Source organism: Gopherus flavomarginatus, chromosome 23 (assembly GCF_025201925.1).
Source record: "Gopherus flavomarginatus isolate rGopFla2 chromosome 23, rGopFla2.mat.asm, whole genome shotgun sequence".
Lineage (NCBI taxonomy): Eukaryota > Metazoa > Chordata > Testudines > Testudinidae > Gopherus > Gopherus flavomarginatus.
The window spans coordinates 4,839,913-4,853,183 of record NC_066639.1 but is presented as its reverse complement, the minus strand read 5'-3'; the positions used below and the strand labels follow the sequence as shown (position 1 = coordinate 4,853,183).

The following is a 13,271-nucleotide window of genomic DNA, read 5'->3' as shown; positions in this document are numbered from 1 at the left end:
ATTGGGCTTCCCACCAGGGAGCTCTCCCTGGACCCTGTTAGGGGCTCCATCTCCTGTATCGTTCTGTGGCTAGTAGGTGTGTGATGGATCTGCTGGGAGAGACAAGGGGCTCTCTCTTGGTCCCCTTAACCTGGTGTTTCCAGGATGCTCTTTGCAGGGTAGGGGTGGGACTCTGTTGACTCTGATTGGCTTCTCTCCCCCATGAATAGTGGGGCTGAGAGTGGGACATCAGGTCCAGAGTGTTGGACTCTTGTTCTTTCAGGGGCTGGTGATCTTCGAGGAGGTGGCTGTGTATTTCACCAGAGAAGAGTGGGCTCTGCTGGACCCCACTCAGAGAGCCCTCTATAGGGATGTCATGCAGGAGAACTATGAGAATGTGACCTCGTTGGGTAAGGATTCCCGTCCCCTTGATTCTTGAAATAGGAAATGAAGAGATAAGGTTCATGCCAACCCCACAATGCCACCTCTACTCTGCCCTGTTTCAGCATCACCTCAGTATACCAGTGACACACACACACTGCCACAGGTCCTCCCCTGCTGCAGAACACTTTGGGAACAGAGCACAGGAGCCGTATCGCACAGTGTCAAATAGCTCCTGTTTGCTCAAGTGAACTTCTTTGAGATAGGATGACCATATCTGCACGGAGTATTCGAGATGTGGGTGTACCATGGGTTTATATAGAGGCAATAGGAGATTTTCTGTCTTATTATCTATCCCTTTCTTAATGATTCCCAACATTCTGTTCACTTTTTTCACTGCTGCTGCAGATTGAGTGGATATTTGCAGAGAACTATCCACAGTGACTCCAAGATCTCTCTCTTGAGTGGAAACAGCTAATTTAGACCCCATCTTCTGTATGTATAGTTGGGATCATGTTTTCCAGTGGGCTGCAGTATGTGTTATCCTGACATCTAGTACTGCTGAGATCCTGAATTCAGTGATATCCCTGCCCTTCCTGTTCCCTTTCTCCACCGAACCCCACCAGCCCATGGTTACTGTTCCCAGCTTCTCCAAGACTCTCTTTGTCTCTGTCTCTGGACCTCTCTATCAGCAAGAAGCAGTGCCAGGGAGACTTGCCCTCTCTCTGGAGTCTTTGATTTCTGGGACAAAGATTTACTTTCTCTGTGTTTTAGGAGACTCTTTGAAATTGAATGTCTGTGATATTAACCACAGTGCAACCTGGACTGTTGAACAGCTGTGTCTCCTCAGTTCTCAAGCTGGCGTGCCTTTTCCACTGCTCTTCTGTGAGAGCAGCCACTCCTGGGCAGTTCACACATGGTCTCCAGCATGTAACTCACTCCCAGCTACAGTTTTGAGTGCTGCTAGTCAGTGACTCACAAATTAGAGTACCTCACAGGAGATCCCCAGAGAATTCTCTGCTCCCTGACTTTCCCCAGAAATGTGCATCTTTCCCTGTCCAGCACACTCCTGAACAACGCAAGCTCATATGAAGTCTGTCATTTCATCAGTGGAAAATGACATGCGCCAGCCTTGTTATCCCAAATGGAGTTTCCAAAACACTTTAATACAAACACACTGGTTAGATAAAGAATAAAACAAGATTGTTAACTATCAAAAAACATATTTTACGATACAGATAATGAGGCATAAAGCTCAGAATTATTTACAAAAGAAATGCAAGATAAAACACAAACTAATGTCTAAGTTAACAAGCTGAAAAGGATTCAAGGCAAATGTTTCTCTCACCCTGTGCTGAGACAGGCTGGCTTTCCTTTCAGCCAGGTCTCGGCCCAACCCACCCCTGCCGCCCATGTTCAGTTCTTCAGGAGTTGTCATGAGCAGAGGGAAAGGGCAGAGAGAGAGAATCTCAAGCATTTTCCTCACCTCTTCTAAGAATTCAGTCCTTTGTACTAGAAACCACTTCAGTTCTCAGCTCAGTCACGGTGACAGGCTGTCTGTTGGAGATTAGAGATTTGTGCGGGAAAGTCTACAGAAAGAGCTTTGGAGCTTTGGTCAACCTAGTAGGCCTAAAGTATTAGCTGAGCTTGTTTCTCTGTGTAAAGGGCATAGAAAGGCAAAGTGGAATGGAAAATCCCCCAAATTGGGGAACAATGGCTTTGTGTGCTGAAGGGGCCTAAGTAGGTGAAGTGGAAAGTCGCCAAACACACTGATTTGCAATAACCGAGATTGTGAAACATAACCACAGTGGAAGTGTTAGAAAAGTCAAACCACAAACTAGACTCATAGACTCATAGATTCTAGGACTGGAAGGGACCTCGAGAGGTCATCGAGTCCAGTCCCCTGCCCTTATGGCAGGACCAAATACTGTCTAGACCATCCCTAAAAGACATTTATCTAACCTACTCTTAAATATCTCCAGAGATGGAGATTCCACAACTTCCCTAGGCAATCTATTCCAGTGTTTAACTACCCTGACAGTTAGGAACTTTATCCTAATGTCCAACCTAAACCTCCCTTGCTGCAGTTTAAGCCCATTGCTTCTTGTTCTATCCTTAGAGCCTAAGGTGAACAAGTTTTCCCCCTCCTCCTGATGACACCCTTTTAGATACCTGAAAACTGCTATCATGTTCCCTCTCAGTCTTCTCTTTTCCAAACTAAACAAACCCAATTCCTTCAGCCTTCCTTCATAGGTCATGTTCTCAAGACCTTTAATCATTCTTGTTGCTCTTCTCTGGACTCTCTCTAATTTCTCCACATCTTTCTTAAAATGCGGTGCCCAGAATTGGACACAATACTCCAGTTGACGCCTAACCAGTGCAGAGTAAAGCGGAAGAATGACTTCTCGTGTCTTGTTTACAACACACCTATTCATGCATCCCAGAATCACGTTTGCTTTTTTTGCAACAGTATCACACTGTTGACTCATATTAAGCTTGTGGTCCACTATGACCCCTAGATCTCTTTCTGCCATACTCCTTCCTAGACAGTCTCTTCCCATTCTGTATGTGTGAAACAGATTGTTCCTTCCTAAATGGAGCACTTTGCATTTATCTTTATTGAACTTGATCCTGTTTACCTCAGACCATTTCTCCAATTTGTCCAGATCAGTTTGAATTTTGACCCTGTCCTCCAAAGCAGTTGCAATCCCTCCCAGTTTGGTATCGTCCGCAAACTTAATAAGCGTACTTTCTATGCCAACATCTAAATCGTTGATGAAGCTATTGAACAGAGCCGGTCCCAAAACAGACCCCTGCGGAACCCCACTTGTTATACCTTTCCAGCAGGATTGGGAGCCATTAATAACTACTCTCTGAGTACGGTTATCCAGCCAGTTATGCACCCACCTTATAGTAGCCCCATCTAAATTGTACTTTCCTAGTTTATCTATAAGAATATCATGCGAGACCGTATCAAATGCCTTACTAAAATCTAGGGGCTTGGCTACACTAGAGAGTTGCAGCGCTGGTGAGGGGGTTACAGCGCTGCAACTTAGGATGTGGCCACACTTGCAAAGCACGGCCAGCGCTGTAACTCCCTGGTTGCAGCGCTGGCTGTACACCCGGTCGAGCCTTGGGTGTAGGGATTCCAGCGCTGGTCAGCAAGTGTGGACACCCACCAGCGCTTTTATTGACCTCCGGGGTATAAGGAGGTATCCTAGAATTCCTGTCCACAACAAACCGGAAGAAAGGGAGAGCTCGGAGTTCAGCCAAACTGCTTATTTAAAAAACAAACACAGCTCCTGTTTGCTGAGCGAGCTGAGGCAGGCAGGGGAATTACTTTGGAGTGTTCACAGCTGTTTGCTTGAAGAGAGAAACAGCACGCTCACACGGCAGAGGGGGAGGGGGAAGTCCGTTGCTGATCTGGTCTGACGGGTATTTAGCTGTGCATAATTTGCAATTAGTGAATGAGAGAGGAGTGGGGGAAGGGAGTTAGAACTTTTAAAATGATTGAAGCTAGGCACAAGTCCTTAGAACTTGCAAGGCAGGGAGCTGAGAACAGTGTCAACTCCAAAAATCCATTCTGTCTGTCTCCTCCACGCTCCCTGTCACATTCCACCCCACCCCCCCTCTTTTGAAAAGCACGTTGCAGCCACTTGAATGCTGGGATAGCTGCCCACAATGCACCACTCCCAACAGCGCTGCAAGTGCTGCAAATGTGGCCCCACTGCAGCGCTGGTAGCTGTCAGTGTGGCCACACTGCAGCGCTCGCCCTACACAGCTGTACGAACACAGCTGTAACTACCAGCGCTGCAAAACTGTAAGTGTAGCCATACCCTAGGTATATCACATCCACCACTTCTCCCTTATCCACAAGGCTCGTTATCCTATCAAAGAATGCTATCAGATTAGTTTGACATGATTTGTTCTTTACAAATCCATGCTGGCTATTCCCTATCACCTTACCACCTTCCAAGTGTTTGCAGATGATTTCTTTAATTACTTGCTCCATTATCTTCCCTGGCACAGAAGTTAAACTAACTGGTCTGTAGTTTCCTGGGTTTTTTTAATTTCCCTTTTTATAGATGGGCACTATATTTGCCCTTTTCCAGTCTTCTGGAATCTCCCCCGTCTCCCATGATTTCCCAAAGATAATAGCTAGAGGCTCAGATACCTCCTCTATTAACTCCTTGAGTATTCTAGGATGCATTTCATCAGTCCCTGGTGACTTGCAGGTATCTAACTTTTCTAAGTGATTTTTTACTTGCTCTTTTTTTATTTTATCTTCTAAACCTACCCTCTTCCCGTAAGCATTCACTATATTAGACATTCCTTCAGACTTCTCAGTGAAGACTGAAGCAAAGAAGTCATTAAGCATCTCTGCCATTTCCAAGTCTCCCGTTACTGTTTCCCCCTCCTCACTGAGCAGTGGGCCTACCCTGTCCTTGGTCTTCCTCTTGCTTCTAATGTATTGATAAAAAGTCTTCTTGTTTCCCTTTATTCCCATAGCTAGTTTGAGTTCATTTTGTGCCTTTCCCTTTCTAACCTTGCCTCTGCATTCCTGTGTTATTTGCCTATATTCGTCCTTTGTAATCTGACCTAGTTTCCATTTTTATATGACGCCTTTTTATTTTGTAGGTCACGCAAGATCTCGTGGTTAAGCCAAAGTGGTCTTTTGCCACATTTTCTATCTTTCCTACCCATCGGAATAGCTTGCTTTTGGGCCCTTAATAGCGTCCCTTTGAAAAACTGCCAACTCTCCTCAGTTGTTTTTCCCCTCATCTTGATTCCCATGGGACCTTACCTATCAGCTCTCTGAGCTTACCAAAATCTGCCTTTCTGAAATCCATTGTCTCTATTTTGCTGTACTCCCTTCTACCCTTCCTTAGAATTGCAAACTCTATGATTTCATGATCACTTTCACCCAAGCTTCCTTCTACTTTCAAATTCTCAACAAGTTCCTCCCTATTTGTTAAAATCAAGTCTAGAACAGCTTCTCCCCTAGTAGCTTTTCCAACTTTCTGAAATAAAAAGTTGTCTGCAATGCAGTCCAGGAACTTATTGGATAGTCTGTGCCCCGCGATGTTATTTTCCCAACATATATCTGGATAGTTGAAGTCCCCCATCACCACCAAATCTTGAGCTTTGGATGATTTTGTTAGTTGTTTGAAAAAAACCTCATCCACCTCTTCCGCCTGATTAGGGTGCCTGTAGTAGACTCCCAGCACGACATCACCCATGTTTTTTACCCCTTTTAGCCTAACCCAGAGACTCTCAACACTTCCATCTCTTATGTCCATCTCCACCTCAGTCCAAGTGTGTACATTTTTAATATATAAGGCAACACCTCCTCCCTTTTTCCCCTGTCTATCCTTCCTGAGCAAACTATACCCATCCACACCAACATTCCAGTCGTGTGTATTATCCCACCAAGTTTCAGTAATACCAACAATGTCATAGTTGTATTTATTTATTAGCACTTCCAGTTCTTCCTGCTTATTACCCATACTTCTTGCATTTGTATATAGGCATCTAAGATACTGGTTTGATCCTACCTCCCAGCTTTGCCCTGACCCTCCTTTCTCTCTGCCATTATAGCCCACACTCCCTCCTGTTTCCAACCCATCTCCCAGGTCTTGTTCCCCACTTACCTGTGGGGTTTGCTCACCTGTCCCCATCGAACCTAGTTTAAAGCCCTCCTTACTAGGTTAGCCAGTCTGTGCGCAAATAAGGCCTTTCCCCTCCTCGAAAGGTGAACGCCATCTCTGCCTAGCAGTCCTTCCTCGAATAGCATCCCATTGTCGAGGAAGCCAAAGCCCTCCTGGCGACACCATCTTCGCAGCCAGGTATTCACCTCCACGATGCATCTGTCTCTGCCCGGGCCCCTACCTTCGACAGGAAGAATCGAAGAGAATACCACCTGCGCTCCAAACTCCTTAACCCGTACTCCCAGAGCCCTGTAGCCACTCTTGATCTGCTCAGTGTCACACCTCACAGTATCATTTGTGCCCACATGGATGAGTAGCATGGGGTAGTAGTCAGAAGGCCGGATAATCCTCGACAATGACTCTGTAGCATCTCGGATACGGGCCCCTGGCAGGCAGCATACCTCCTGGGATGAACGGTCAGGGCAACAGATGGGTGTTTCCATCCCCCTCAGCAGAGAGCCTCCAACCACCACTACCCTACGTTTCTTATTATCAGTGGTGGCAGCAGACCTCCCAGCCTTAGGGGTACGAGGCTTCCCATCCTTAACTGTTGGGGGTGATTCCTTCTCTCCTGTATCAAGAAGAGCATAACGGTTATCTGTTACCACAGCAGGAGGGTTCGCAGCAGGGGTGGAGCACTAAGACTAAGGGGTGGACTAAGAATAACAATAAGAGGAAAGGCCGAATATGGAAAACTGATTGTTCAGCTTGCTTTTGACCTGAATCATATTTTACAATATATTCCAAATAGGGTAATTAATGTGCAACCTATGTGTCATTGTTTGTGGTTTTAAGCTTTAAAAGTCTTGTGTGATTCTTAGCTCGGGGGGAGAGTATTCCAATAGCTGTCACCCCCTGCGCACTTTTAACCAAGAAAAGAGCCTCAGGCTGAGCTGATTCAAAATCAATCATGTGGTCGTTTTCCACAACAGCTTCAAGAGGTCCCTGTGATGGAACGTAAATGTCTCCTTCACACCTTCCCCCTGCAGGAGGGTGGCTATTTGACCAGCTGTTTGCCTTGCTGTCTCTGAGGAACTGGTCTGTGGGTATTCCCCAGAACTATAACTTTTTTCAGTAATATCATACTGTAAAATCTCATAACTTTACATACAGTTACTACACATTTTAACAGGAGGATAATATTCAGTAGGTTGTGGGTTTTCAAATGATACCTCACAAGCCATACTGTGTACAAAATTGATCATAATTTTCTAGAAGAGTGAACACAGGGGTACAGACTGACACAGTGTCTGTGTGTGTGTTCCCAGCAGATATGTGGGTATTTCAATCCCTCTAAGCATCTTCATGGACCTGGGGAACTGGTCCTGGAAATTCACTGGTTTACAAGTGTGACACTGTATGGAATTGTGAGACACTTTGGTATTAATAATAAAATAATAAAATCTGATAAAATTGCAATGAATCATGCTAGATATGCCATGGAAGGTGTCAGGGAAAATGTTATGATTTTCCAAGTATGATCATTCTGTTTCTCTGTTTCTATCACCTTTGTATTGTGAGTTACAGATATGTAGGGTATATATGTATTTCCAGACTTGGGCAGTGTTTCTGGATAACACCCCCAGACATATTGGCATCAACACTGCCTAGCCTGTTTGATGGCCCATTGAGGGTCATCAGCTGTACAATGAGCCCATGGAAAGGACCAAGGTGATACACCTATTGAGTCAGCAAGACATTCCCGGGTAAGCCTGTGTAATGAGAACTCCAAGGCTTTTCCATGCCATGTGCTGTGAATCTTGTGTTTGGGACACAGGAAGAACAAGCCACATAGCAAAAGGAATATAAAGCTCAGCTGCATCATCTCCATTTTGTCATCAATCCCCCTTCCTGCCTCTGGAGCTACTTCTCTACAAACTGAATCCTGGAACAAAGGACTGAATGAGCCATCCAAGCTGTGGATGCGTTCCAGACAGACTTTCACACCGGCAACTCACTAATACTGCTAAGAACCTGATCTATCCATTTTGGAATGTATCTCACTGCTTTCTCATTTAACTTCATTCTATCTTATTTCGTTCAAACCTTTAGTTTAGATGCTAAAGGATTGGCTGGCAGTGTGGTATTTTGAGTAAGATCCAAACTTATACTGACCTGGTAATGTGGCTGACCTTTGGGGTCAGAAGATCATTTTGTTTATGTGAGCAGTTTTTAAATAACCTCTCACTGTGCTGGATCTAGGTGCTGATTGGGAGTCAGAGAACTGGGATGCAATAAAGGGGGCTGTGTGAGTTCTTTTTTCAGCTTCTCGATAACCCGTGTGGGTGATCTCTTTTTCAGCCTGCCCTGATCTTGGCATTTTCAGTGAGAACTGCCTCTGGCCCACCAGGTCACACTAAGCTCTGAAGTTAAATAAACAGAATGTTTTTTATGACAAAGTCTTATGAAATCAACTGAACTCCTTTGTTTTCTTTCATCTCAGCAAGGTTTCCTGTTACTCAGCCTGATGTGATCTCCCAGCTGGAACAAGGGGAAGAGCCATGGGTCCCAGATCTTCAAGGCTCTGAGGAAAGAGAGATTCTGAGAGCTCTCTGCACAGGTGAGGAAACATTAAACCAACTCAGAATCTGTAAGTGCCTGAAGAAAACATCTGGTATGCCCAGCAAAGCCCTTGGGAGGTCTCTCAGTTCATTATTGTCCCTAGCAGGGGTTGTATCCTCAGGGTAAATATAGCTCATGGCTTCCTGTAGATCTTAGGAGACACCAGGAATTAGCTTCCTCCCTTCCCCCTGCGTATTTGGATGGGATGTGAAGGCTGAATTCATCCCCCTCCTCTGTCCTATTTAGGGGAAGAGTTTGGGGGAGGTCAGTTCCTGATTTTTATTTGAACTGTCTTCAGCACTTGTTTTGGTCTTCTTCTCCTTTCCATCCCTGTTTGAGATTTCTGTCTCTCACAGCAGGTGATGCAATGGCATGTGAGAAAAAGGAGCAGAATTCTCAGCAGGAAAATGTTGAGCCAGTGGATAAACACAGAGCATTATCGCAAAGATCGAAAAGGAATGTGTCCAGGAGTCATGAGCAGGGAAATTCCTTTGAGATTCAGCACAGACTAGAAAGAGAGCAAGGAAACCAGCCAGGGGAGAAATTGGATGAATGTATTTCCTCTTGGGGAACTCAGAAGGTCCTCATGGAAATCACAACACAAAAGGAAATCCTTAGGCGAAAGAGAAAAAATACATGCACTGAGTGTGAGAAAAACTTCACTCACAGATCAAACCTTTCTGTTCATCTGAGAATCCACACAGGGGAGAGGCTCTACGAATGGCATGAGTGTGTGGCAAAACCTTCAATCGCAGCTCAAACCTTTCTAAACATCGGAGAATCCACGCAGGGGACAGGCCCTACAAATGCAGTAATTGTGGGAAAAGCTTCACTCACAGATCAGCCCTTTCTGTGCATCAGAGAATCCACACAGATGAGAGGCCCTATGAATGCAATGAGTGTGGGAAAAGCTTCACTCACAGATCAGCCCTTTCTAGACATCAGAGGATCCACACAGGTGAAAGACTCTATGAATGCAGTGAGTGTGGGAAAACCTTCAACCACAGCTCAAACCTTATTACCCATCAAAGAATTCACACAAGGGAGAGGCCGTATAAATGCTGTGAGTGTGGAAAATGCTTCATTAAGAGTTCAGCCCTTTCTGAGCATCAGAGAATCCACACAGGGGAGAGGCCCTATGAATGCAGTGAGTGCGGGAAAACCTTCTCTTGGCACTCAGCCCATGTTAGCCAACAGAGAATCTGCAAAGGAGATCAACATTGTAAAAATCTCTAGGGGTATCAAGACTTTCTTTTCTTTAATACTTTTCCTGATTCCCACATAGTAACTTTTAAAGCTCTTTGAACTGTTTGCAGCACCGTTATCCCTCAGCTTGTCCAGATGAGTGGCCCATTTTTGCCTTTTGCAGTTCGCCCTCTTTTGAGATGGACCTATTTGTCCTTTCTATTGTACCACAAGTAATTTGACTGTGCCTTTCCTATGAGGAACCAGGGAGCGTCACATTTATACTATTCCTCCTATTGCAAAGTTATTGTTAGAGTCACCAGTGATACAGATTGTATCATTGACAGTTGTTCTCACGTTGCTCTGGGTTGTGCTGAAGCGCAGTTATACTGGGAATTTTTCAAATTAGATGTAAATGAAGAGGAGCTGGGGCAGGAAAAAGGTGTCATTTCAGCTTCCGTGACACTGGAAGGAGATGGGGTGACTCAAAGATTCCCTCCTTCCCCTTCAGTGCAGAACTGTTATCTTTTGCCTGAGTCATGCAGAGTTTATGTTCATCGCATTCTATCCATCCACTTCTCAAAGTGTCATGTGATGAAGCATTCTCTGTTGTCTGTGCTTGCAGATGATGTTTTTACTACTTTAATCCTATATCAGAGTCGCTGTGACTGGAGATGAGTGTCAAAAGTCCTGGGAGGGGAATTCAAATGGATCCCAAATAGAGTGTGATCATTTAGAGTTTAAATCTCAGGTTCCATTTATTGTAAAGCCATTTCTGGCAAGAGGAGTCTTTTTCCTTCATTATGGGGATACTAGGATACTAAACATTTTGTAAATAACATAACTGACTATGGAGACAGGGATGAGGGAAGCAGGTTTGAATGGATCAGAGGACAATGTGGTGGGAGAATCTCTTGTCCCGGTTCTGAATAATCAGATGTAACCTGCTCTGGAATTTCACTTGACGCTTTCTTTGTAATGTATTCTCTCCCTGTCATGTGGGTTTCTATCTTTCCTGAAGGCTGTGTTTGGTCACCCAATTGGATATTAGTTCAGTTTGATAGGATGTAGCTCAGATTTATTGAAGAATTTAAGACAATGACCCTCTGCTAAAGTCCTCATTTATGATTTCAGCTTTGCTTTTTCCCCATCCCTCCATGATGACATGGAGAAAGTTGAAGTGCAGTTCTATCAACAGGAGAGAACTCTCTAATTTACTGGACAGGCTAACAAAGAAACAGCAGTGATTTAAAATCTCCACTCAGAAATGGCGAACAACAGCACAACCCCAGCTAACTGAAGGAAGTGCATATGATCACAGTATATTTCAGTTGTTTAAGGTAACATTGTCTCCGATGATCTGGGAAGAGAATTCCATGGTAAGTGGTTTTGAACTAGGCAAAATGCTCATTTGTTTGGTTCCCAAAGCATTTGTAACCCAGGCCCTACAGAAGATCTCTCCTAGCTAATCCTGTGCTATAGGAAATGCAGCCGTTCATGACACAGATGTTGAGGAAATAGAAGTGGAGTTTTTGTCAAATTTATCGTTTGTAGGTTCTAAAGATGTGTATAAAATAAAACCAGTGTTGAAAATGTAATATCTTCAGAAAAATGCCCATTTTTTAATAGAATCTGCAGCTCTGGTAACTAACGAAGATTCTGATCCAGGCCTGTATCCAGTCCCTTTCCTGGACCTGTGCTACTGAATTAAAGAAAAGCTTGGCATGTTTCAGGAAGCCATTCCTCATTAACACTACTGAGATTTTAAGTGGTTTTGTAAAGGATTCTACTTCAGAGAAGTGTAAATTTCCCCTATCCAAGACCAAGGATTTGGAAAGAGCTGAGGTTGAAAGAGTCCGCACCCAGTTCTTGGTTTCCACCCCAGTAAAGGAAGCTATGGTGACCCAAGGAAAATTGTTTGTACAACTCCACTTCATACTTCAGTGTCCCTGATTACACTTCCAAAGTATGCCAGGGTTAGATTGAGAACAATCATCTTTAACTGTTTGGATGCAAAGAGAGAGTGCGTCATAGGACATTCCTTCCCTGTGGATCCCAAACTGGATGCCTGGTTGGGTAACAAGGACTTTCAGGCTATAGAAATGATGGTAACCAATGAGGCAACGAATTTGTCAGCCTCCGATTTCAGGTTTCCGGATATTCGCATGTTGAGTCCTGATACTATGGTTTTGTGTCTGACGCTGTGGCTACACAATTAAGCTGATGTTGGCACAGCTGCACCAATGTAGTTGCGCTGCTGTAGCACTACTATTACGGATGCTCTAAGCCAATGGGAGAGATTTCTCCCATCGGACTTGATTAGTGCAACCCTCGCAAGCAGCGGTGGCTTTGTTGGCAGGAGAAGCTCTCCCACTCATGTAGTATTATCTACACAGGGGGTTAGGGCTGTGTAACTACGTTGCTCAGCTGTGTGGATTTTTCACACCCCTAAGCAATATAGTTATCCCGATAAATGTCTTTAGCGTAGACCAGAGAGGTTTCTCTTGTGCTTTATGCATTTACATTACTTCTCTACCTCCTCCTACTTTGAAATATTAAAAAGTGTGAAAAGAGAGGTATTTTTCTCCATGATGCAAACATTCCGACATAGAAGACCCCTTCTACCAACACATATGGCAGAAGATTCTGAGATAAATGAACTCACAGAAGTGGTTGGGACCTACGTTGGGACAAACCACAATAAGAACCAGGGTTCAGTTGTTTGAAATGGAGATTAAAAGAAAACTAACATATATGACAAGAATTTGTGATCTTTGAATATTGTGATAGATCCAGACCAGCTGGTATAGCAGAAAACAGATAAACTGGCCACTGGATTAACAGTTTTCTGTTCCCTGACTGAGCAGAGAAGTGGCTGCTCCAGGCTAATGAGAACACCTGACTCTAATTAACCTGCAAAGAGTCAGGTGAGGCCATTCAGTTAATGTGACCACCTGACTCTAATTAAGGCCCTGCTGATACTATAAAAAGGTCTCACTCCAATCAGACAGGGAAGAGCCAGGGAGCCAGAGGTTAGGAAGTGCAGCTGAAGGGCTGGTTACTGAAGACACCCTCAGAACATGGTTAAAGAAGCCCTAAGGTAAGGGTGAAGAAGGGAGAAGCAGGAGAACTGTGAGAAAGTGGCCCAGGGAAATGTAGCAACTCTGGCAGTGAAAGGTTGGCTGCCAACAGCTGCTACCATTAGGGTCCCTGGGCCGGAACCTGGAGTAGAGGGCGGGCCCGGGTTCCCCCCAACCCACCACTACAGGAACATCTCCTGGGAGGGGAAGTCAGGTCCCTGTCAGGACAGGCGGCTGAACAGAGACTGTGGGAATTCTCTCACCAATCTCCTTGCAGGCCTATGATGAAAAGGGCTCAGTAGACTGTAACCCTGGCCCTAGAGAGAGAAGGGCTATGTGGAGGGTCACAGTGAGCCACTGAGGCTAGCATCAACTG

At 44.8% G+C, this 13,271-nt stretch overlaps 1 protein-coding gene across 1 annotated transcript; it reads left to right on the top strand.

Annotated features, from left to right (window-relative positions):
• The first annotated feature begins 8,997 nt into the window (after nt 1-8,997).
• Nucleotides 8,998-10,595, top strand: LOC127039728 (zinc finger protein 154-like). Its single transcript, XM_050933586.1, has 2 exons — nt 8,998-9,004; nt 9,361-10,595. The coding sequence occupies exons 1-2, from the start codon at nt 8,998-9,000 to the stop codon at nt 9,864-9,866; spliced, it is 513 nt and encodes a 170-aa protein (XP_050789543.1). The 3' UTR covers nt 9,867-10,595.
• The last annotated feature ends 2,676 nt before the right edge of the window (nt 10,596-13,271 follow it).